At 51.3% G+C, this 24336-nt stretch overlaps 1 protein-coding gene and 1 long non-coding RNA gene across 11 annotated transcripts in view; both read left to right on the top strand.

Moving 5' to 3' along the window:
- PHKA2 (phosphorylase kinase regulatory subunit alpha 2) overlaps positions 1-12323 on the top strand; it is a 75856-nt gene extending 63533 nt beyond the window's left edge. For 4 of the 10 annotated variants that reach the window (XM_070258029.1, XM_070258026.1, XM_023633747.2 and 1 more), the window contains 7 exons: positions 8-137; positions 704-805; positions 3115-3233; positions 7627-7797; positions 9919-9972; positions 10668-10868; positions 11653-12323. In XM_070258029.1, the coding sequence (XP_070114130.1) occupies positions 8-137; positions 704-805; positions 3115-3233; positions 7627-7797; positions 9919-9972; positions 10668-10868; positions 11653-11823 (948 nt within the window). In that variant the 3' untranslated portion in view covers positions 11824-12323. Of the gene's footprint in view, positions 1-7; positions 138-703; positions 806-3114; positions 3234-4011; positions 4042-5690; positions 5866-5951; positions 5974-7626; positions 7798-9918; positions 9973-10667; positions 10869-11652 lie in introns of those variants that run through there. The other 6 variants (XM_070258027.1, XM_023633746.2, XM_023633748.2 and 3 more) reach the window with 4 other exon arrangements.
- A 784-nt stretch (positions 12324-13107) lies between these two features.
- LOC138921944 (uncharacterized) lies at positions 13108-23706 on the top strand. Its single transcript, XR_011434958.1, has 3 exons — positions 13108-16621; positions 16987-17404; positions 21477-23706. It is a non-coding gene; the product is annotated as an uncharacterized lncRNA (long non-coding RNA).
- Positions 23707-24336: the final 630 nt, after the last annotated feature.

Below are 24336 nucleotides of genomic sequence, written 5' to 3'. Positions count from 1 at the left end.
GCGTCAGGAGATTGTGGTTTACCTGGCGATGTACGTCAGGGCGCAGCCCAGCCTCTTCGTGGAGATGCTCAGACTCCGGATTGGACTGATCATTCAAGTGATGGCCACCGAGCTGGCACGGAGCCTGAACTGTTCAGGTGTGGTATGCGGGGGCAGACTCTCCAGCGGCTCCCACAGCTCCCGCACCCACCCGCCCTGCCTTCTGGGGAGCCCTGCCCAAGTATGCTGGAATCCAGGCTTCTGAGCCTTTGCGTGTGCTCCTGCTTTATCAGGTTCTCTTATTTAGATGTACCTTCCACCAAGCCGTCCAGCACAGGGTGGGGAATTTCGTATGTCAGGGAGAATGAGGCACTAGAATCTTCCACTCTGCTCCTGACATCTAAGTCCGTTACTGTGTCTCCTTGTGGTGAGATGTCATCCCCCATTTAATGACACCTACGCTGGGAGAAAACCTACCGACTTTAAATATGTAAGTCAACTGTCAGATGCCTAACATTGGGATCATTACAGCATGAAAAATTATACAGTTTAAACAGCGGCATTTAGAATCACCAAGGATCAGTACATTTCAGCCCTGAATAAGTGGTGAGGTGATCCTGAGCAGAGAGGCCTGCCACAGCATCCTTTGTCACTCCCTCCCAACTCATCCTTCACCTACTGCCAGCCCAGTGTCTGGGACACTTAACAAGATGTTTGTTTTTAGGAGAAGAAGCTTCTGAAAGTTTGATGAACCTCAGCCCATTCGATATGAAAAGTCTCTTGCACCATATTCTAAGTGGAAAGGAGTTTGGAGTTGAAAGAAGTGGTAAGTAAATGCTTGTTTTATCTCTGTGGGGAGGAGACCTGACATGTCCAGCGTCGCCTGGAACTGCGTCATTTGTGTACCAGTCAACATCAGTAATCGCGATTTGAGACATAAGGTATGAGGGTAAGGTCCTAATTTACTGAGAGGAACACAGTCCTAGGTTGGAGGTTGCCCTTGCAGGGCTTTGTGACCCCTCGTAGGCTTGCTGAGAGAGCTGTGGTCGCTCATGGGCGTGGTGTGCACACCGCTGCATCCTGGCCTGCTGCCCGCCTCCTGCTGCCATAGGTCCGGGTGCCATCACTTGCGCACAGGTGTTAGGAAGTGGTGAGGTGACCAGACTGTCAGGATGAAAGGGCTATCTTTTTACATCACCTGAGCACCCCGCCTTTGGTTTGGGTAGAACCATTCTCAACCAGTGCCTCCTTAGCTAACTTCACGGGGCCGGGAGAAGAACCCTCTACAACCCCACAGCACCTGCTTGCTGAGTGAGTTCGCCTTGGCCCCATCTTGTTGGCTCAGTCTTATCTCCACCGGAACCCTGTTTGCACTGCTAGGAAATACAATCGCCTGAGTCCTGGTGGAATTCTGTTCTCAAATGCTCCTTAATTATAATTGAAGCAATTATCATTTCTCCTCTTCATAATAAAGTGAAATGATTTGCAGACACATTTGTGAATTTATTTCATCAAGTCAAAGAAATGCAGTGTGGGCTGTCATTCTTTTTCTTTAATAAGGAGGACATCGAGTACTTCATATTTTTTCCCCAGAGTGTGTGCCCACCGGCAGACAAAGACAGCCTCATGCAATCAGATGTGTTTCGGTGGCTTTTCTCCTTTCCTGAAGGAAGAGCGCTCGAGATCCTTTTCCAAAAGTCATTTTCAGTTCTTTCAAATGCACAGTCCTTGACATGTAAATATACAAGATAAATATTTACTGGGTTCTGTTCATCAAAATAATATACATGATTTGACACAGATAATTACTAAAAATTTGTTATTAGATATAAAGCTATAGATGCTTACAAAACTAGGACCAGAGTAATGTCACTTTTGAGTGACAAAATATGTCTAACTGCAAGTTAGGCCAGAAGAGGTCCCATCTTTTTACATAACATCATTTTGTTAATTGTCCTTGGCAGTTGTTCAATTTTTATGAATTAAGCTGAAATAGTCTTAGAATTTTGATTAAATCCTGAGATGTCTAAGAAATATTTCCAGCTAATGCCCACCCCATACAAGTCCCACTCTAGCTTCCCAGACCCCTTTGGCTTCTGTTTTCCACTTTCCTGGTGTCCCTCCCTCCTCCCTTTCTGGTAATGATCGAGGTTCCTTGGTGGGTTCTTCCTTTTCTGCTGTCCTTTAAATATTGGTGTCCCCGACTCCTTATTTGTCTCAAGTCCAGGGGAGTGCCCTCCACTCCCATGGCTTCAGTGGTGGGTTGGGTGGGAAGGTGGTGCATGCAAGGGGTGCTACCCGAGGAAGTGATCTTTGAGCTGGGCCTGCAGACAGGGAGGATGTGCCTGACAGAGGGAAACAGGACAGGAGGGAGCAGCACGTGCAAATGCCCAGCAGTGTATGGCTGGCCCAGAGTGGAGAGCTAAGAGGGGCAGGTGGGGCTCAAGTCGGTGGGGCTTTGTGTACTGCTGGGAAGATTGTTTGGGCTTTATCCTGAAGACAGAGCTAGGCCTGGAGTGATTCCAAGTGGGCAGTGACATGATCACACTTGCCTTTTAGAGTGATCACTGTGACCACAGCATGGAGAACTGGTTAGTGGGGGGCAGGGCCGCAGACAGGCGTGGTCCCAAGGCTGCTGCAGCAGGTGGGAAGTGAGGTGATGGAGGCCTCCCTGCCTGTGATGGCAGCAGCGCACTGACCCTCAGGCAGCCACATCTTCTCCGCCTCCAGCCCTTGGTCAGCTTGTTCTCCTAGGACTTCCCTCTCCAGCCCAAGGCCCCTTAATTGGGTGGTCTCAGTTTTCTACAAGGAAACTTTTGGAGAAATAAAAAATTATTTTAAAAAAATATACCCAATTCATGAAAGGGTTTTATGGCCACTTTTTTCTACATGCTGCTTAAGTGATGTTCTTTCATCCATTTCCTCAAACAAGTATTGAGCTTGCGCTGTGTAGCAGGTCCTGTTCCAGGTGCTGGAAGCAAACAGCACTGGCCAGGGCAGATGAGGCCTTCCTCCTCTAACAGAGTTTCTAATCAAGGGGGGAGATCGACACAGATGAAAATGAGCACGTCACATGCATTCATCTCAGGGTGGATGCTGTGTACTTCCTAAGACCCACGTGTGTTTCCTCTCCAGTGCGACCGATCCATTCCTCCGCATCCAGCCCCGCCATCTCAATCCACGAGGTGGGCCATACTGGAGTCACCAAAACCGAGAGGAGTGGCATTAACAGGCTGAGGAGTGAGATGAAACAGGTAAGAAGAGCTCTTGGCGGTGGCAGCCAGGAAAGAAGTGGCTTCCTACCTGGGCTCAGCTCAGAAAGTGATAGAAATTGGGGCATGCAGGGTGCAGCCTGCTCTTTTTAGAGGACATGAGATCCCTCCTGTCCTGGAATCTGAGCACACCTCTGTACCCAGATATCCCAGAGCCACTCACGTGCGGTCACACGTGGTAACATATTACGTGAACATTCTGGAAAACACCCTTCCCCATGTTTGCCTCTGTTGGCGAGAGCCACTCTTTCAAGTGGGCCACAGCCGTTTAAAAAGTAGGGTCATGCAAAAGCTCGTTGAATCATCTCTCCATCAAACGTGGCCTTCAAATGAAATAAGAAGAGGAATCTAGAAATAGGATGGAATGCTTGTGATACCTGTAGTCCCCACCAGCCACAGGTGTCTCTTTTCTTTGTTTACCTTTATTTAATTCACAATAAATTCCTTCTGAACTGACCCCACAGGACTGCAAGTCAACAGCTTTTTGGTCCTAATGTGCCGGGTCCTGTGCTAGAACTTGACCATAGGCTACAGTAGGAAATAGTTTCCTTCTGGCCATGACCTGCAGGGGGAAACGCACCCAGATTTTCTTCTCCATTTCAAATGATGGCTCACTCGATTGAGTCCGTGAGGCACTGGTGGGCCTCACTCTGTAGTTGGACCAACACTTCCCTGGACTGTCTAGAGGGTGGTAGAAGTAGGAGGCATCCTTGATTCGAAAGTGCTTTTTGTTTACTGCCTGCTGTATTTTTATTTTCAGATGACTAGGCGATTTAGTGCTGACGAACAGGTGAAACATCTGTCTTGTTCCATCCCTTACTGTGTGTGCTTCATGTTCTTTCTCGCTTGAATGTAGAAAGCGAGGCTGTCAATATGGAGAATCTGAATGCGTGGAGAATGGGTCTGCCCATCAGACAGGCTTGGATGGAGGGCACTCCGCAGGTGGTGGCAGGCAGCCCCAGGGACAGGCAGAGTGCTGGACTTGAAAGCAGGAGAAATGACCTTGCCCCATGCCTTTAAGAAAAATCCATTTATCAAATTCTTGGGTTTTGCAGGATACTTTTTGAAAGAGATGGTCCCGGCTCTGCCTTGGCAGGAGTTTCTGTTCAGACAAAGGGAAACAAATAGGGAAAAGTAAAATGTGGTCATTGTTTATAATAGTAGAAAGAAAACTGCTATTCTTGTCCCCAGATTGCCTGGGGGAATTTCACCCTAGAAGGAAAAGAAAGAAATGTAAGAATACCGTTCTCTTATTACCCTTGGGACACTCCTCCTCCTTCCAGAAAATTGGAGTCACATTCCTAATGATTTAATGGCTCCATGACTGAGAGAGCGTACAGGAATCACATAATGACGTGCAGATTCTATACTTCATCCCAGGGAAAAACATACGTGCTCGCTTCTTCTAATTTATGCCCTTTTCAAGTAAGAACAGACTTTCCAAACATCTTCCTTTGCCAGCCACTCGGTGGCACCATCTCTCTGGTTACCCACATGCTGATGGCGGCTGACGGAGGGTGAATGTGGGTGCTTCCTCCTGCCTCCATTTAATGCCATCCTTGCATGTTATGGGGACAAAACGATCACCTTTCTTCTTTGATGGGTTTAGACTCAGTACAAGTTTTGTATTTGGCCACTTACATCAAGGACATATATTATTCTGTATCCCAAACTTAATAGATGCCGTGGCATTTTAAATTTATATTCACTTTTGTTTTTTCTGGGGAAGATGAGCCTTGAGGTAACGTCTGTGCCAGTCTTCCTCTATTTTATATGTGGGATGCTGCCACAGCAAGGCTGACGAGTGGTACAGGTCCACACCCGGGATCCCAACCTGCAAACCCGGGCCGCCAAAGGGGAGCGCATCAAACCCACCTAGGCCATGGGGCTGGCCCCCTCTATTTACTTTTGCGAGAACACCATGGGTGCGTGTGTGTGCGCTCAGGCACTATCTCCATGCAAGTTAAGGGTACATTCTAGATTTTTAGATGAAGAAATATTTGTTTGGCAAAAGGTCATCAGCAGATCTTCTTCATTCATTTAACAGATAGGTGCTGAGCGCCAGAAGGTACCAGATGCTAAATGCTGGTTATGGGTATTTTGTAGATTTTCACAACTCTTAACGTGAAAGATTAGCATTTCACAGCTGTAACTGGGAAATAAATTGTGTCCTAACTTGATGAGGCACTCTCCACATAGGACTAGAATGTGGTAACATGTCTTACTCAGAGAGAGCGCGTTTCCCAGTTCTCCATTGCCCGGAGCCGCAGAGCTCTGCCCATGCCCGTCTCACTGGGGCTGTTTGCCTGGTTGGTAAGTGAGAACTTCCGTACGCCGCCACCTCTGCGCCTTCTTTCTGCTGCCATTCTGTGTCCTCCTCTCTGCTTGCGTCCTCTGGTGTCACTGCACATGACTGAGTGGACTCTCTTTGTCTTGTAGCTCTTTTCTGTGAGCCAGGCTGTGTCCAGCAGCGCGCATTCCTCCAAGTCTGCAGTAAACCACGAGTCTCACCTGTTGTCCTCCTCACCGCCACCTCCTCGTTTGTGGTGTCTGAATCCTCTTGTTGCCCTTCTCGTGCTCCCACCTCATCCTTAACTCCCGAAGATTTGAACAGGTTTAAGTGTTTTCATTTGACTGTCATTATGAGGAGAGTCTAGAAAGCAAGCCGAGAAGGTCTTGAACTGAGCTTTGTTTGTCCAGGAGCTTCTGGAACCTTCGAGGCATTGGTTCTGTGCCTTTCTATTGAGCCATGGTGGTGAACCACTGCCTGCACGTGCTGACTAGCACTTTGTACTCATGATGCCCCTGCTTGGTGTGAGGCCCCAGATCGAGTGGACGACTAGGAAACTTCTAATTGCAGAGGCGAGCCCGCATCTTCCTCCCGAAACTAGGAGAAAACCAGCTGAGTCATTGATGAGTGCGGCTGTAATTACTTTTATTTGTATCTAATTGTTGCCGTATTTAAATGGCAGTAATGAGCCTAATGGAATAACCCAGCTTAACAGCCTTTTCAAAATAAGATCTGATGAAGTCAAAATGAGTGCATGGAGAAAACTCCTGCCTCCTGCCCTTCTAGCATGCTTAACATTTGGATTTCATTTTTAAACCTTTAATTTTTATGTTGTGCATTGAGAAATGAAAGTGCCAGATAGTCTAGAACAAAGATAACGTGAAGGATGAAGGTTTTCCCTTTCCCAACCTGCAGACCCTTCCGTCCACAGAAGCAGGCCGTGAGCTCTGCTGTAGGGAGGGTAGGTGGCGTGGCCTCAACTGCCTGATGCTCGCCCCCACACTGAGCGCACCCCACTTGCAGGCGTGCTCGCCAGGCCCCCACTGGGAGCCTCGCAGAGCTGCCTCTGCAGCGGTGGGCAGGCCCGCCAGTCCCTGAGGCCAGAGGCAAAACTACTGGCCCTGTCCCAGCGCTCCCCTCACGGAGGCCAGAGTAAGTCCAGCCTCAGGCGAGAAGGTGGGAAGGAGATGCCGCCCTTTCCCTCAGCTTCAGCAGAGCACGTCTTCCCAGCTGCCGTTGCCCCAGATTAGGCTAAAGGCTCGTGCTGAGAACAGGCATCGCAGAAAGCAGATTGAAAAGGACGCATGGCTATACCATAATCTCGGAGGTCCCCGCTACAAAATGCAGATTCCCAGCCTTGACTTTCTGTCTTTGGCCCCAGACCCTCCTCTGCTCCGTGATGGATTGCATTCACGTGGCACCTGCGCTATGGGGAGGTGACTGCCACTTCTCTGTGGCACTGCAGAAGGAAGGGGGGCACGTTGGCATTTGTCTCCCGGGGCTGTGGCGGCTCCGAGGGGCTCCCCTGCTCCAAGGGCCGGGATCTCTCTCCAAGCCCTCCTGCAGCAATGCCAGGAGGCCTTGGTAGTGACACTGCCCACCATGAGCACTTCGCACAAGCCAGGTATACTCTCAGGGTGTTGTGTGTCCTCATTGAGTGAGTGCTGGCAGACAGCTCCTTGAAGGGGGTCCGACTATGTCCCCATGATGCAGATGAGCCTGAGGCCTGGAGCTAGTGCTAGGGGTTGATGCAGCTAGTGTTGAGCTGGGATTCGCAGCCCGACCCCAGAGCCCGCACCCTTACCTGCTCGGCCTCCCGCTGTCAGGTCAGGGTCCTTTGCTGCTATCCTTCTTGGGGGCTGGGAGGGGTGCAAAGAAGGAGTTCAGTAACCAAATCGGTGCATTAAAGAGTTAATCCAGCTTCAAGAAACGGCCAAGGTCAAATCAAGGAACCAAATTCCTCTCTGGGCAAAAGGTCATCTGGTATCTTTGACTAGTTCACTGAGCCGCCCTTCACTACGGCCAGCACACCCTTGCAGCACAGGCCGTGAGGCTTCTGAAGGCCGTGTGCTGTCTGTCTTACAGAGGTCCAGCACCCCGTCCTCGCCCACTGGCACGTCATCGTCAGACTCAGGCGGGCATCACATTGGCTGGGGGGAGCGGCAAGGCCAGTGGCTGCGCAGGAGAAGGCTGGACGGGGCCATCAACAGGGTCCCTGTGGGATTCTACCAGAAGGTGTGGAAGATCCTTCAGAAGGTGAGCTTGGCCACTGTGCTGCAGCACACAGGCCTTGGTACTGGAGGACACGTGCTCCCAGGGAAGTGAACCGTCCCTTCTTACTCCCTTGGTGGGGGCGTGGTGGCACCTACAGGTATTAGGTAGCCTGCGACTACAGAACAAGCAGACACACAGCCCTGCCCTCTGGGAGCTCACAGCCTAGAGCAGGGTTTCTCCATCCGGGCACCACTGATGTCTGTGGCTGGGCAATGCTTTGTTGGAGCTGCCCTGTGCATTGTGGGATGTTAAGCAACATCCCTGGCCTCCACCCACTAGATGCCAGTAGCACCCCCTCCGCGAGTTGTGACAACCAAAAATGTCTCCAGACATTGCCAAGTGTCCCCTGGGCAGCAAATTGCCCCTGGTTGAGAACCACTGGCTGTAACCACAGCAAGTTAGATAAAGTGGCAGCCCAAGCTGTGTGGGACCACCTTTGACATATTTTAGGAACATAGAAAAGTCACAAGATAAACAAGAACCAGAGAAAACACCGTGACAGGTGACCTGGAACAGCCCCCCCAGGCCTGTATCCGAGCCATTCAGCAACGTGACAGAGTACCTCCTCTCTGCAGGGCACCGAGTGGGGTACTAAGGGCTGCCAGTCTGACCCTGAGTCCCAGGCGCCCTGAAGGCACTATCGCCACACACCCTGGCAGCCTCTGCTTCCCCACCTGGAAGACCAGGGTTGGGGGGGACCTCCAGACCCGCTCCCCTTAGCCAGCTGGCTGCCACGCCTGTGGCCCTTAGACAGGCTGCGTTCTTAAAACATCAGCAGAGGTCATCAAAAACAGATGCAAGGTGACAGCCACAGCCTCCACTGCCTTACCTGAGTGTGGGAGAGCCCGCCCGAACGCCGAACGCCTGTTGCCAAGGAGGGGTCAGCGGGGGCAGCCATGCCCCTCTGCCCCTCACCCACGTTCTGTCTCCCTCTTCCATCAGCCCCAGGGCATTCATGTGGCTTCCTGGGTCCCACAGAGTTTGTCTTTCCTCTTGCATGGGGGGACAGTCTGCTTCAGTTACAAACTTCTATGCAAGCCGAGAACCAGGGGCAGGACTGATTTTTTCCTAAAACTATTTTTGTTAGCTCATTTCACAGTAGGAGAGGAGAGAAAAGTAATCCCAAATGAGTGCATACTACAGTCCCCTTCCGAAAGACACAGCACCCTTCGGCTGGGTCAGTTTGTGACAGTGGCCCCTGGCCCATTAGGGAGCCTTTAGCCTCTCTGCTGGGTAGGGATCGGAGTCTTCCTCGCAGAGCTGGGCATGGGGAGGTCAGAGCAGCCCCCATCTTTGTGCAGCTGGACTCCGAGTCCCCACATGGGGGCAGAGCCCTCAGAGCCCACGTGGCCTCTGGTTCTCCGTTCTCCGCCTCTTGTCAGGAGCACGAGCATTTCTGGCCGCTCTGTCCTCAGCCCACCGGGGACAGGGGTGGGGCCGCCACTGCTGGCCAGGGCACTGGGATTTAGAAGGCAGCCAATTAGACCAGAACAAACTGTTCCTAGAAAATCTCCCCACACTTCCTGGGGCATCACATGCTTCCCTCCAGATTTCCACTGGCTCTATACCAGGACACTTTTATTATGAAAAAGCAGCATCTTGTATCGAGCCGACGCTTGGTATTTATATACATGGGTGTGCATGTGTGTGTCTGTGCATGTGCTTGAGTCTTCTGTGATTGGTGCTTATTATAGAAACCTCAAAAATAGATGCCTGCAAAGGCACAGAAGTATCGCTTTGCCAGCAGGAGCCATGAAAATCTCCCTTTATATGGCACCAAAGGGGGCCTCAGCCGCCAGGGCTGGGCTGCCAAGTGCAATGCGGGCTTCCACAGAGGAGGACCTGGCAGCACCCTGGGGCATTATTCCTGCGAGATCTGAAAGATGCCTGCTGGTTCCCTAGAATTGTTCTATTGAAAACACAGCCTGTGGGCAGTGAGAACAAGCTCTCTAAAAATAACTCTTGAGAGTCTGGCGTGTTCCAGCCCTCGCACAGGTTTCCAAGGCAGAGCAACTTGAGTGTGTGTGCATGCATGTATGCACACTTATTAGTCACGTTCTGGAATCTGACTAAAATGTGATATGTGTATTATTCTGCTTCCAGTGCCATGGTCTGTCCATCGATGGTTATGTGCTCCCATCCTCAACGACACGAGAGGTACGATGGGAAAAGCCCGAACGCCGGGCTGCGCGGGTTTCCACTGAGGGCTTCATTTCAGCGACTCTAACCACTCGGGCTGCTTTCAAGCTTCTTACGTAGAAACAGGCCATTTGTAGGGCTGATCTTTTTTGCCGCTTAACCCTCAAATTTTACAGTTTCTTTCCCACATTCATTAGCATCACCTTTTCTCCTTCCCCTCAGAAACAGCATTTCTGACTATCAAGATCTTTAGGTTTGCCCTTTAAACTCCTATGAGAAGAGCAAAGCCGCATGCCACACTCGTGGATCCACGTGCAGCCTCCTCTGGCCCCCTCTCTGCCAAAAGCAGCCATGTTCCTGGTGTCTTTTCCCCATTCTTTTAAAAATTGAGTTTTAGTTTTTATGCCACCCAAGGCATGATGCCATATGCTGCAAAGAATGATGAAGAAGAAAGACAAATAAGAAACGGTCCCTGCACCTTGGAAGTCACAGTCCAGTGGAGTGGGTAAATAAGGCTAGGACGAGGCCAGCTCCCAGAGCAGAGCTCCTGGCCTCCTGCTCCAGAGGATTCCTGCTGGCAGAATCTGGAAGTTGGCCAGAAAAGAGGCAGTGTCTGAGCTGACCCCAACCTTGATGGGTACTGTGTTCAGCATTGGTGACGGGGCTGTGTCTGTCCTGGCTCATTCCTGACCCCCTGCTGGTCCCTTTGGCAGATGACCCAGGAGGAGATCAAGTTCGCTGTCCATGTTGAGTCGGTGCTGAACCGCGTGCCCCAGCCCGAGTACCGGCAGCTGCTGGTGGAGGCCATCATGGTGCTCACACTGCTCTCAGACACGGAGATGAACAACATCGGGGGCATCATCCATGTGGACCAGATCGTGCAGATGGCAAACCAGCTGTTCCTGCAGGACCAGGTGGGTGTGCCCAGGCCCGCCCAGTCACCCCACAGCCAAGGTGGGGACAGAGGCAGGGTAGCCAAGATGGCTGGCATTTGTCTCTGTTGAGGCTGGAGATTCTGTGTCCAATAGGAAAGAATACTCTCAAACAAAGAAAATGTCATCACAAATTGTGAAAAAAATGTGGTTAGAAAATGGCACAGTGACTACTTAATGAATCCACAGACCTTTGGAGATGGGCAGACCCATTTCAGCATAGGTCTTAGTGCAAACACCACCCTTGCTATGAACAGTCATGTGTCACTTAACAGTGGGGACACATTCTGAGAAATACGTCACTCAGCGATCTCGTTGTTGTGCGAACATCATAGAGTGTACTTACACAAACCTAGATGGTATTGCCTACTATACACCTAAGCTACATGGTACTAATCTTATGGGACTACCGTCGTAGATGCAGTCCATCGTTGACCAAAACCTTGTTACATGGCACATGACTGCATACGGCCCTGGGTAAACAAACCACTTACCCTGCACCCAAAGTTGAGCTGGGAGAAGCTGTCCTCTCACTATCGAGTCCATAATGCTGTGCGAACTAGGGCATGTGGGAACACAGTGCAGTGCTGGCAGCAGAGGCTGGATGTCCTCCCCTGTGCTGTCGGCTCTCCTGCCCTCAGGCTCTGAGCTCTTCTCCCCAGGCCATGAGTGGGCCTCTAGCGACCAGCCTCCAGCACACAGAGTCACCCCAGGGCCACAAGGGTGAACTCTGCTCATTCCTTGTCTCTGCCTTTTCATGCTGCAGATGTCAATTGGAGCCATGGACACCCTGGAGAAAGACCAAGCCACGGGCATTTGCCACTTCTTTTACGACAGTGCTCCGAGTGGGGCTTATGGGACAATGACCTACCTGACAAAGGCAGTGGCTTCTCATTTGCAGGAACTGCTGCCCAATTCAGGCTGCCAGATGCAATAGTGCCTCAGCACTCTGAGTCTGTCACTTGCCCCCTAGCCTCACTGGGAACTTCCGTCTGTTACCCAAGATCCCCTGTGCTGTTGCAAAAGCATGTCCCATCAGAATTACTGGCAGGGAGGAGATGGCAGTGACTGACCTGAGACCAGTGCATGTCCAAGCCACAGAAAGAGCCGATGACTCCTGTATTCCCCCAAGGAGCACCGTGGGATCACTGTCTAGGCCGATTTTGCTGGAACATTTGTCACAGCAGCTGGGCTCCTAGAGTCTGAGGAGGAATTGGAAATCGGTCTCGAGTGCAGAGCGAACTGAGAAGCCAGCTTAAATTGGCTCTCGCAGAGTTACTGAAATAGTTGGATGAGCTAGTGACACATCTTAAAGACGGAAAGATCCTTCCAGCAGCAGTAGCTAGATGAGCGGACCTTGACAAGGGCACCATCTTAACAGGATTCAGTCTGTGGACCAAACTGTTTACCAAATAGAACAATACTCTTTCTATGGAATTCTGGTTTTCTTGTGCTTTGCTTTCTTTCTTGGCCTCTTGTTTCATTGGCATGGCTATCTTCACGTGACATAATTCTCTCAGCAAGATTAAGAAAATTGCTCCCAGTTAACTTTGGCTTATGGTCTTCAAGGATTTTATCCTGGCCACCAATGAATTAAGGGTTTCTCCTACTATATGAAAAATCCCATTTTCCAGAGTCTAGCCAAAAAAAAAAAGGCAGGGCGTAGCCAACTCTTACAGCTGGGCAAACCGTTGTTTTGGGGCTAGAGCAGGCAGGAAGTCCCTCTGGAAGGCCTGTGCCCCACCTCCCATGGGCTGATCACCCTGGCAGGTGACGGTACTTTCCCCCTGTGCTCCAGGGCAGCTGCACGATGACCACGCAGCCCAAGATGCCATGGCAATTAGTGGTGTGCTCTGGCAGAAACAGCACTTCCCTCTTACGATGGAGCCAGGCTGAGGACTCGAGCCTCCTCGTGGAAGCACCTGAACTTAGCACTCTAAGGTGTGTGTGGAGTAGGTAGGTGTGGTTGGAAGCCTTGGATGTCGAGGAGCAAGGACAAATCCTGACAGGGCAGGGCCTTGCCAATCTTTTGCCGATGTCCTGGTGGATGGATTTCCCTCTAGGAGATGTCTTACCTTGGGCGGGCGGCAGGGCAGGGTGAACAACAGGGAAACAGTTTCTGTGAATAGTGGACCTGGAAGGACTGTCACCTGGTGGCCAAATGGTGAGCTCTAGCTGGTTGAGTGATGGGTTAGATTGGCGATGACTCTGCCTCTGAAACAGGAACGTGGCCATTGGATCTTTGCTTGGAAGTTTATGCGAAGGTGAAGAAAGCTGATGCTCTAGCCGCTTTAAGGGGACATTGCGGTGCTTGCCACCCCTCAGAGTCAAGATGCAGTACTGACAGTTGTTCTGGAAGCAGACGGAAGGAAGGGTGGCCTCACGTTCTGACGCTGCCTGCTAAAGAGCCTCTCTTCAGTCCAAGCCAAATACTTTGTAGTCGCCCCGGGAGAGGCGGTCTAGAACACGGTCTCAGTGCACTCACGGGCTCGGCGGTGTACAGGCACCGCTCACCTGGGACTTCAGTGCCTTTGTTTTGTCTCTTCGAAACCACAAAACTTTCCTCGCTGAAGTAGTCGTTACATAAGTGCAGAGGCCCGAATCACTGGATTTCTGCTCCGGTGGACTTCCGCAGTCCCTCGCTCCTCTTTCCCCCACTTCCTATCCATGTCAGCGTGTAAAACCTTTCTCCTTGGATCTCTAGATCCTCCCTCCCTTCATTCGTCAGCACGTGTTGAATGCTTTCTGTGTGCAGTTAGAGGAACATAAAGATAAATGAGACATGACTCAGTGCCCAAGGACCTCGCACTACTGAGGAAGCCCAATGTGGAAAGGTGGCCGTGCTTTAGTGGGGCAGGGACAGTGTTGAGACACGGACGTGGCGCAGGGCCGGCAAGGTGGGGCCTGCCCAGAACACTGGCATTTGCGGGACAGATCCCAGAGACAGCGTGGGCAGCCTGGCCTGCAGCTCTGGCCCATGCGGCACCATGCCTCACCCCCCGGATCCTGCAGTGCCCTGGAGCCTTCCTGTTGGTGCCCCGTCTTCCCTGGGAAGCCTGTTTGCTCCCATTTGCCTCTGAGGGTCCAGGAGGGTCAACAGTCACCCAGATTCCTAGTAGCATTTTCATAGCCTTTATTTTTGGTGTCTTTAAGACACGCTTGACATAAGCAAGGCTCATGTAATTCATGTAAGAAAGGTACACGCTGTGCAAGTCCCAGCTGCTCCTTGGGAGAAGACTCGGGAAGAGCTACAGTCCTCCAGAATGAGCCAGGAGTTAATTTAGAACATCACCTGCCTGTGGATGACGTGCAAAGCCACAGACGCCATGTTTGGGCTCACCGACCAAGATGCAGGCTGGGAGAAAAGCCATAATAAGCAATTCAGATGAGCCTTCGATTCACTCCTGAAGCCTCTTTCAAATGAAATCCTGAAATAGTACCGCATTTCCACAGGCATCAAGCTGTCAGCTTTGAAGAAGGAGAACAGGCTTCTGAGGCTTAATCCCTTTGACGAGCAGCTGAGGCCCACGCCAGGAAGAGCAGCAGGTGTCTCGGCGGGTGGTAGAGGTCCCGTCCTGCCACCGTTCTGGCCTCAGCAGACTGGGCTTCCACGGCAGGAGACCGCCGCCTGGCAGCCCCTACAGCTTCAGGTCTGGGCTGGCTGGTTCTCCACCCCACTGCTCTTTCCTAACTCCCTCCTCTAGCAGAGAGGCCACTTTTGACCTTTGCTAGGGCTGGGGGGTAGCTGTTCTGTCTCAGAGCCAGAAACAAACATTTCTTTTAACATCCTCAGTTGAAAGGCAGCCAGCCACCCTACCTGCTGCTCGCCCTGGCTTTGACCCGGGTAAATCCAGCAGCAAGGAGGAAGGCTCTGTCTCTGAGTCAGACAGACTCACCAACACCAGCAGCTCTGTGACCTGGGGTGAGTTACTCAGCCTCTCTGTGCCTCTGTAAATTTGCCCATCTGTAAGTGTGCAGGAGGCCCACACCCAGGCACAGCAGTGAGCACCAGGGAGTCAGGAACCCTCCCAACTCCCCCGCCTCTGGCAGTCGGGGGGCCAGGGGCTTCCTGTTCCCCGAAGCCAGGTATGCCCAGTGGCAACCCCGGGCTGGTGGGGGGAGGAGGACGCTCTTCCTATCACACAGGGTCTCCTGGGTGGGCGTCTGTCAGGAGGCCAGTTAGAGCTTCCGCACCTCTGCTGAGGCCAAGGGACTGGAAGGAGAGATTGTCAGGCGTTAGCTGCCTGGATAGGGAGGATGTAAATGCTCCCCATGTAAAAATAGCAAAAGAAAAGAGACCAGACGATCAGGAGGCAAGAGAAACAGTTCGTCAGTTGATTGATGCCATTTATTTCTGGACAAGACGACAGGAGGCCTGGCCTCCCTGGCTGTCAGTTACAGCAGAACCATCGTTCAGTTCCATTGACTGGGGCACAAGTCTGGCAAACAGCTTTTGTCTTCTCTGCTTCCTTGCTGTCAGAGGGAACAAAAGCTCCCCACCCCTCCTTTGATGCCCTTATCTTTCAAGGCGACTCTTCTGCTTTTGAAGTTGCTGCCATCTGTTCTGTGTGTCTCTGTACTTTGCATGGTCCCAGAATGCCTTCTGCTCTCTCAGACTTGGCCACTGATAGCTCTGCCTGTGAGGGGAAGTAAAGCTGCGTTGTCACCATCTTAGACCCCTTTGTCCCCCTCAGAAAGCCATTTAGGAAAAGTCATGTCCTTGAGTTACCAAGAGAGTTCTCTGAGGAGTGAGAAGGCCTGACACTGCAGGCGGGACTCTTCGAGTCAGATGCGTCCCGAGCGTTTGCCTGATGGTTTGGGAGAGGGACAAATTCCATCAGCAAACAACCATGTGTGTGTTTTTAAGGAACATATGTGCAATTTTGGCAAAAATGCCTTCTGAGGACTGGAACCATCGAAACCAATGAACTCTGAAGTCATGTGTTCATCCCTCTGCTTTATTGCAGTATGTCACCTATTCTGAAAGATGAATTGCTCAGAAAGCATTTATCGTGGGCCTACTCTGGGCCAGGCATTGCTTGGCATACAGAAATATGGACTAGTCTGGTGGGGATGAAAAAATGTGTCTCCTGTTTGTGAAAACCTCTAAGGAAGAAGATTCTCCAGCCCCCTGTGAAGTGTTCCCAGCTCTGGTCTTCCAGGACAGCCATGCCTCAAACCTAAATCTGAGCAGCTTCGGCTGTCTCGGTGGGGTTGCTGCCAGATGCCTTCACCGGCAGCTGATGCAGCTGAGGTGCCAGGCTTTCCAAAGGGCACGGTTTTGCGTTGTCCATGTGGGACCAAGCTGCATTGGCATTGGGCACTGGGCAGTGGTTGTGCCTGCCTTGTCCCCTTTTTTGAAAGACCTTTCCAGATACAAACTCAGGATAGACTTGCCAAGGAGAAATCCCAAGTCATGGCTCTCATCTCTCGTAGTCTCAGTATCACTGTTGGCCAACTGTCCGAGTTCTTATTTTCAAATAACAGAAAGCACCTCTGACTGGGGAGGATATCGGATAAGTCACATGATCACCAGGCTTGGCAGCTCACCCGCCAGGGACAAGGCCCCACGTCACTCTCATGGGCTCAACACCCTGGGGCTGGCACCACCGATGCCCCCACCGCCAGCCACTAAGACCATCGCCTCTGCTCTTTTGGAAACGAAATATAGAGGCTGCCACCTGTCACAGAGCGGGTCTCATGCGGCCACTAGCTGTGCATTCCGTCTCGGGCAGGTGCGTTGCGTGGGCTGGGGCGGTTGTTGGTTGTGAGGGCAGCTGGAAGAGCCGCTGTCTGAGCGTTCCTCCTTCTAAAGTGGAGGTGGCGTTGGCTTCCTAACGTGGGCGATCCCCAGACCTGGGGAGGGGGTTCAGATGCTGAGTAGCCAAAACTAAGTGTCCACTGTAGCTAGGACTCTCGGCTTTTATTCTTTTGTCCGGAAAAGAAGGACCTGTCTCCCACCCCCACCCCGCGCTGAGAGCTGACCTGAGAGGCGGGGTCGCCCTCTGGGGAGGGTTGTACAACAGAGTGAAGAGGAGCATGCGAGTCATCTCCCTGCCCCTCTGGGCTCCAGCTGGGATAATACAGCTTCTCTCTTCAGGTCAAAATGTTACTAAGTCATAGTGGCTGGACAGCTGCTGCTGCCCGGGCCGCCAAGCAGACCGCATCCCGCCGCCCAGCTTCCAAGGAGCTGTCACGAAACCTCGCAGCGGAGCCCTGCACGAATTGCCAACGTGCCTCGCATCTTTTCGTGACCACTAGCCCAGCCCAGCCCCATTAGCCTTTTTCTGGACCCTGAGTGACAGCCCGTCTGGGACAAGACGCAAGTGATAGTCACATCTTTCCTTCTAAGTCTTTAGCCAGCTGGGGGATTTAAAAATAAAGAACGGAACTGATCCGAAGTGTCAGCCTCTCCTGACAGTGTGAGTAATTTCCCCCGCTGTCACAGGGCCTCGCTCCCTGAGTTCTTGCAAGCATCCGAGTCACTCTCCTGGGCTCAAGGGAGCACAGCCATCGAGGTGAGTCGGCCTTTCCCTGCCTGTCCCCTCCCCTCCCTCTCCCTCTGTGGCAGCCGGCAAGAGCTCCCCGCTGCACTTCTTTCTCCCTCATCAAGCACAAGAGATCCAGAGCTAAAGCGGCCCGGCAGCTCCAAGGAGGCTGGAACAGGGCACTGCGCACACCGCCGGGTGAGGCGGCATCTCGTGATGGGAGATGGAGCAGGCGGGCTCAGCAGGGCCTTGGATGCAGAAGCATCGGAGCTTGTGCTGTCCTCGCTGCCTGAATCTCCAGAAATCTCTGGGCTTTTCATCCCCCAAAGCAGTGAGCTAACTTATGCTGGGGTGATGGCACACACACACGCGCACACACACAGAGCTGTGTGTTTCTGTCCCCAGACTCCTGATGGAGACTGGAGATAGCTTTTGTGCTGTCAGCACACATTCCTGTGGCAGGCGCTGTGCTTAGCAGGCTGGAGGGCAGACGGCTCCGTGCCTAGTAGGGGAAGGGACAATAAGCAAGTTGACAGGGAGAGAGGACTCCGATCAGAGCCCTGGGAGAGGAGGGTGCACTGAGCATGGGGCCAGTGGGGGCTTCACTGAGGAAATGATGCTGGAACCGGGTGGGGGTGGAGAGGTCTTAGCAGAGCCTCTCCTCACTCAATCTCAGGTACCACTGCTCCATCAGGACAGCCCTGTTTCCTCGTGATGCAAGGGCAAAAGAGGAGGGCCAGGCTGCGCCGCGCGGGAAGGATTTGCACGGGAGCACGTTGACTCCTCCAGACCCTGCCCTGGGTGTGATGGGCCCTGCACCCCAAGCAGGTCAAGGATGAGCAAACTACTCACCTGCAAAACATTCTGGGCCACAAGGCAAGAGTTCCTCGAGAATATAATCCATCAGTATCGGACTACATCCTATAGATGTCAAAGCACCGTGCTTGGGGTGGGGGCGGACAGCTAGGCAAGGTCAAGGCCATGGACAAGAATAAAGCAGACAAAGAGGGCAGGGAGGCCTGGGGGTGGCGGGGACTATCATATGGGATGATTGGAGAAGACCTCTGACAAGGCAGGATTTGATCAGAGACCTGGAGTAAGTAAGGGCCTGAGCCATGCAAGGGAAAAGCATGCCAGGCAGAGGGAACAGCCAGTGCAAAGGCCCCAAGGCAGGAGTGCACCTAATGTGTTTGCAGAACAGGAAGGAGGCCAGAGGGCCAGGAGTGTAACCATCAAGGGGAGGAGTGTAGACTTTGGCTTTTGTCCCAGTCACTGGGGGGTCTGGGACAGAAGAATGACCATTATTGCCAACCCTTACAGAGAGAGATGCTTGAAGGGGAAACAGGGCCATGGGGCAGCAGCCAAGACAGAGGGGAGGAGGGCTCCATTGTAGAGTGGGCTTGGAGGGACTGCGTCTGTCCGAAGGCAAGAGGGGAAGGGAGCATGCGCTGAGGCAATTTAACTTCCTCCACCCCTTTTGTGAAGCCCACAAGCTTCCGGAGCAGCCCCTGCTTTGCTGCTGTTTAGGGCAGCCGGAAAATGGAAGCTATCGAATGACTGAATGACAGAGGCAAACTAGTCTTGCTCCCTTCCTCAGCCCTCCTCCCCCATCTCAGGCCTAACCCGTATGCCTCTTAGACTGCTTCCTTGCAGACATGGACACGCGTGTACACAGGCAGAGGCAGACACTTCCAGCCATGGGGCTGCGATTCCTGTGCCACGTGAGGCGCCTCAAAGGAGCCTGTGGCTGGGAACGATCCCCAGGGCTCACCCTCAGGCTCGGCTTCGCCTGTCCTCACCTGCCCTTGCAGGAGTTTCTCCCCCGCCCCAACCCAGTGGACGTCAGACCTCTTCTCTGCCATCCATGAGCGCCCACCTGCCTTTCAAGTCAGGGCCTTAGAAAGCACGAGAAAGACTGTGGGGCTGAGGCCTTCTAGGTTCACAAGGCGTCATGTTCTGCAAGTCGTTCAAAGGCTGCTTCCTCTGCACTTTAAATAGATGTGCTGTGCTGGGTTTTCAATTTGACGCATTTCTTTTTTTTTGAACTTAAAAAAGGCACAATGGAAAGCAGGCAAGCAATGCAGTGAGTCACCCCGGGAGGAGGGGGGCGCTGCCTGCCGGGAGCTGTGGTCAGGGGAACGTTGCAGGCGGGTGGAGAGAGTGAAATATGGGTGGAGAGTTGAGGCCAACAGGATTGGCTGTGCGGAGTCCCTGGAATTAGTGACTTTGTCTTCTGTGAGACTGACATCTGGGCAAACCTCAGGTGTGTTGGAAAGGTCAAGGGCGGCGACAGAGGTCTGAACTGTACCTCCGGTCAAGTAACAGAGCCCTGGGAGCCATAAAGGACACGCCTTTATCGTCCTACATTTGCTTGTTAGATGCCCAGTATTAGCACCAGGCTCTTACAGGTGGAGAAACCGAGGCTCAAGAGGCTTGTGAATTTCACAGCTTCTCCTGCGTTAGATCAGGACGAAAGCCAATGTTTTGAGATCCTCCGTTTATCTAGATCTGGGCAAAGAACACTGCATTTTCCTTACAAATCTACCTCAGAAGAGAGGCTCATTTTCCTAGTTTGTACAGGTTTGGCTGTAGATACAGAGAGAAATCATGCAGGGGACGGGAATTCTCAGTTGAGCTACAGAGATTCAAAAGCCCAGCATTTGCAAATGGGCAGCCGGGGCAGCACATGCGCTCACCCAACTTAAGGACCAGACACACCCGACAGAGGCAGTCGCTGGGCCTCAGGGCTAGTCTGACAGTGCTCCTCAGCCTGCGCAGGCCCCAAAGTGGCACCCCTCTCTTCGACCACCTCCTGGGCCCCCTGGCCCTTTCCCCACCAGGTGTTCTGGGGTCAGCTGGGCAAGAAGTCAGATCATGCTGCTGCTTAGAGATGGGCACACTTGGATTATACATCATTTCTTGGTGCCTCAGTTTCCTCCTCTGTGAAATGGGATGGCGATTATATAAACCATTTTCACTGGGCAGTTCCAGAGATTAATCATTATATATATAATGACATCATGATAACGTATATAAGCCACTGGCACATGACAGCAGCTCAGTAGACAGTGGCTACAGTCACCCCCCCGTCCTGGTGGCCCCCATCTAGATCTGCAGACCCCTCATCCGCAAGGGAGGCAGCCCAGGCACTTATGAATCTGGGTTTTGCATTCAGACAGGCTACTTGTTAGCTGCGTGGCCATGGATGGCCAGTCACTCTGAGCCGCGTTTCCTCATTTATCAAATAAGGATGACAATAATCTTAATGCAAGGTTTACAGGACCATTAAAACATTTTTAATTCCCATTATCTAATTTTTAAAGAGAAGTCTCTCAGGACTGCACCCTAGCAAAGCTTGGCTTAGCCCACTTCAGGCGTTAGATCCCAACACTAGAGAGGTTGAGGTTACTGCCCTCTGCTCCGCCCTGAGCACGGCTCTCTGCTGTGGACCAAGGAGGAAGCAGGACGGACAGAGGCAGGGATGGCACTTTTGGGAGGCAGAGCAAAGGGCTTCAAAGCCCCATCTTCATCTTCAACTTCTGAATTCCTTCTTCCTCTTGGAACTTGTTGCCAAGGGCCTCGTGTGACAAGGGAGGTCTGGGGCCTCCCACTTACTTGGGAGAAGTCTTGCTGCCCTTGGAGAAGGGAGCACCTGGCATGGGTGCAGGCCGGGGCAGCAGCTGAGAGCCAGGGCCCCTGAAATCCTCAGGCTGCATAGGGGATCCAGGCCAACCTGCCGGTGGGGCCACCCCGCAGAGCTTGGGGCTGGAGAGCTGCAGGACACAGAGTTGCTTTGCCTGAGACCACGAGAACTGCCCCGTGTCCAGAATGGTTCAGAGCTGGTGACCTGCCTGGTCCACCTCTTCATAAATTAGGCTTAACGATAGCAACTCCATCTCGTGTGGCTGTTGCAAGGATTAAACGTACTAATATTCTTCAAGTGCTTGGATGTCACCTGGCACCATAATAAGTGCTAAATAAATGTTTGATTAAAAAAATTTGATAGTGAGGGTAAAGCTCCTGGAACCTAGCAAACTTTCAATGAATTCCTGCTTAAAAACAGCCCCCAAGTGCTTTCTCTCCCCTTCTGTCCTCATTCTAGCCCGTCTCCTGTTTCCTTTGCGACGCAAGTCACTGAATCGTTAGAGGGAAGAAGCCTTGAAGGTCATGGGTCATTCCCAGCCCTTTCAGAGGTGTTTCCATATCATTAGTCACACTTCGGTCTCAGCGAAAGCTCTAACCTGTGGAATTCTCAGCCTCTGAGCTCGACAGTGTGATGCGGCGAGAACAGGTGAAAGGAGACTGGAGAGCACGAGGCCCTCAGCCCGCCCGTTGTGTTTTCTGCCTTAGTGCTGGCTGGCACTGCTCCTGGAACTCTGGGAGGCAGGATTGTACACAAGATCTTCAGTCATCTCTCACGATACTTTCAGCTGTACTTCATAGATTACCCAGCTATCAGTGGCTCAAACAATAAAGACATTTATCATCTCATTTAACAAGTCTGGAGCTGGGAGGTTGCAGGGTTGGTTCAGCGGCTCGACAACGTCAGGAAGGATCCATGCCCTTCCCATCTTCCTTCTCCATCATCTTCAGAGCATGGTGTTTTCTCCTGCGTGGTTGCAAGATGGCTGCCACACCTCCAAGCATCACATGCTTAAAAGACAACATCCAGACCAGGAAGGGGGAGGCAGGGCCTTCTTATTGCACTTCTCTCTCTCTTGCTTCTCTCTCCCTCTCTCCCCCTCCCCCTACCCAATCCAGGCAAGGAAGTCTTTCCCAGAAGCCCCCTAGCAAACTTTCCCTAATTCTAATTGGCCAGAACTGAGTCAAATGCCTGTTTTAGACTGATCCCTGGAAAAGACAGTAAGGATTAACCAGATAGCTTTAGAACTATTGTAGTTCTCGACCTAGAACTAGTGTGGGCCTGGGGGATGGAGCCACCTTCTGAGACATCACCTATCAAATTCTGACACAAAGTTGGGATCCTGTTAATGAGGAAGAATGGGGATGGCTGCTGGATGGGCAACCTAGAGCCTATCCTGAGCGCTTAACCCGTAGATCATGTCTTGGCCCCTTTCATGCTTCCTGACATTTCTGTGCCTTGCCTAGGGCCCTTGGTAGCTTTCAGAAAGGTGTTGCTCACTGAATACTTTGGACTCTTCTACTTGCTGCCATCAGCTCTAACCACCTCCCCCAACCTTCCTACCTCCCCGCCCGGTGGGATAGAGCATAGGAACAGACGAAGTGAGACAAGCCATGATAGAGGAGAAGATGTTAGAAACATGCTAGGGAGAACGCTGATTAAATGGTCCAGACTTGGCAGTGAAAAGACAAATGTCGACAGATTGGATTAACAGAGAGAGGTGTGCTATCTATACGCACATGAACAGGAAAGGTTGAAAATAAAAGGCTGGAAAAGGACACGTCAGGCAAATACTGACCAAAGAGAGCTGGTGTCGCTGTGCTCATGTCAGGTACGATAGACTTCAGGACAAAAAGCATTATTAAGGATGACAAAGATGACTACATGATGATGAAAGATTAAATTCACCAAGAAGAGATTTCCGTGTATGTACCCAATAAAATAACTTCAAAATATATAGAAGAACCATTGATAGAACTACAAGGAGAAATCAGTGAATTCATCTTCATGGTGGAGATTTCAACACACGTCTTGACTACCGATGAGTCAAGCCGACCACAAGGGGAGGACATAGAAGGCCCGACGAGGATGTAGAAAGTCCGAATGATGCAGCTAACACCCTTGATCTAATGGACACAGAGACAGGTGTACGCAGCAATTTGAGCACACACATTTGGGTTTTCCAAGCACACGGAGCATTAACATTTTGATTATATAAGCCAGAAAGAAACAACTAGTTAAAAAAAATAAATATCATGCAAACCACAATCTCTGCCCTTTAAAAAGGTAAATAATCCCGATACACTTGGAAATGTTTTAAAAATTGTGAAATAACTCATTCACTTTTCAAGAGGAAACCATATGAAATCTTTAAAATATCCAGAAGTGAATGAAAATGAAAGTTTTACATATCAAAGCTTGTGAGATACAGAAAAAACAGTGTTTGAGGGAAATTTATAACCTTAAATACTTATATTAGAAAAGATGAGAGCCTCAAGATTAATAAGCTGGGGTTCCATTTTAAGAAATTAGAGAAAGAACAACAAAATGATGAAAATAAGCGCAGATTATTAAAGTAGGAAACAAAGATACAAGAGAGATTGACAAAGCCAAAGGTTACCTTTTTAGGGAAAGTAACAAAATAGGTCAGTTTCTGTCAAGGTTGCTCAAGAAAAAAGAAACAAAAAAATCTTATGGATGAAAAGGGGGACATGACCACATGTTTAACTAGACATTAAAAAATGATGAAAGAAGACTAGCTAATTCAACAACATGGCAGCAATGTTGAAACTAGGACAAGAAGTGTTGGCAGTGCTCGGAGCACACTAGCCACGAAGGCAAAACCTGAAAGGCCTTCACCTGTCTGTGGGCAGGAACACACTCACCCAGTGGGATTTTCTGAGGGATTCAGAATGAATGAGCCACTGAGACGCCACACGTGGCTGAATCTTAGCAGTATAGCAGGATGTCTGAGAAGATTACAAACAGCATGACACCCGCTTTATAAAATGAAAATATAGAGATACACTTTCTAGGAACACATACGGATGCAAAAAAACTATTGAAAAGCCAGGGCAAAAACAAAGCAGGCAGGCTTCAGGACGGAGACCGGACACTCTGTGCACTGTGGAGACGAGCTGGGATGGAGTGGGGACCGTGTGACCAGGTATAAGTTATTGTCAGGGTTCCAGCTTTTGTTCGGGGTAGTGGGTTTGCATGTGCTTATTGTTAAAAATAGCTAATCAGGGGCTGGCCCCGTGGCTGAGTGGTTAAGTTCGCGCGCTCCGCTGCAGGTGGCCCAGTGTTTCGTTGGTTCGAA

The sequence above is a fragment of the Equus caballus genome, chromosome X (assembly GCF_041296265.1).
Source record: "Equus caballus isolate H_3958 breed thoroughbred chromosome X, TB-T2T, whole genome shotgun sequence".
NCBI classification, from domain to species: Eukaryota; Metazoa; Chordata; class Mammalia; order Perissodactyla; family Equidae; genus Equus; species Equus caballus.
This window is presented reverse-complemented; position numbering and strand designations above follow the sequence as displayed.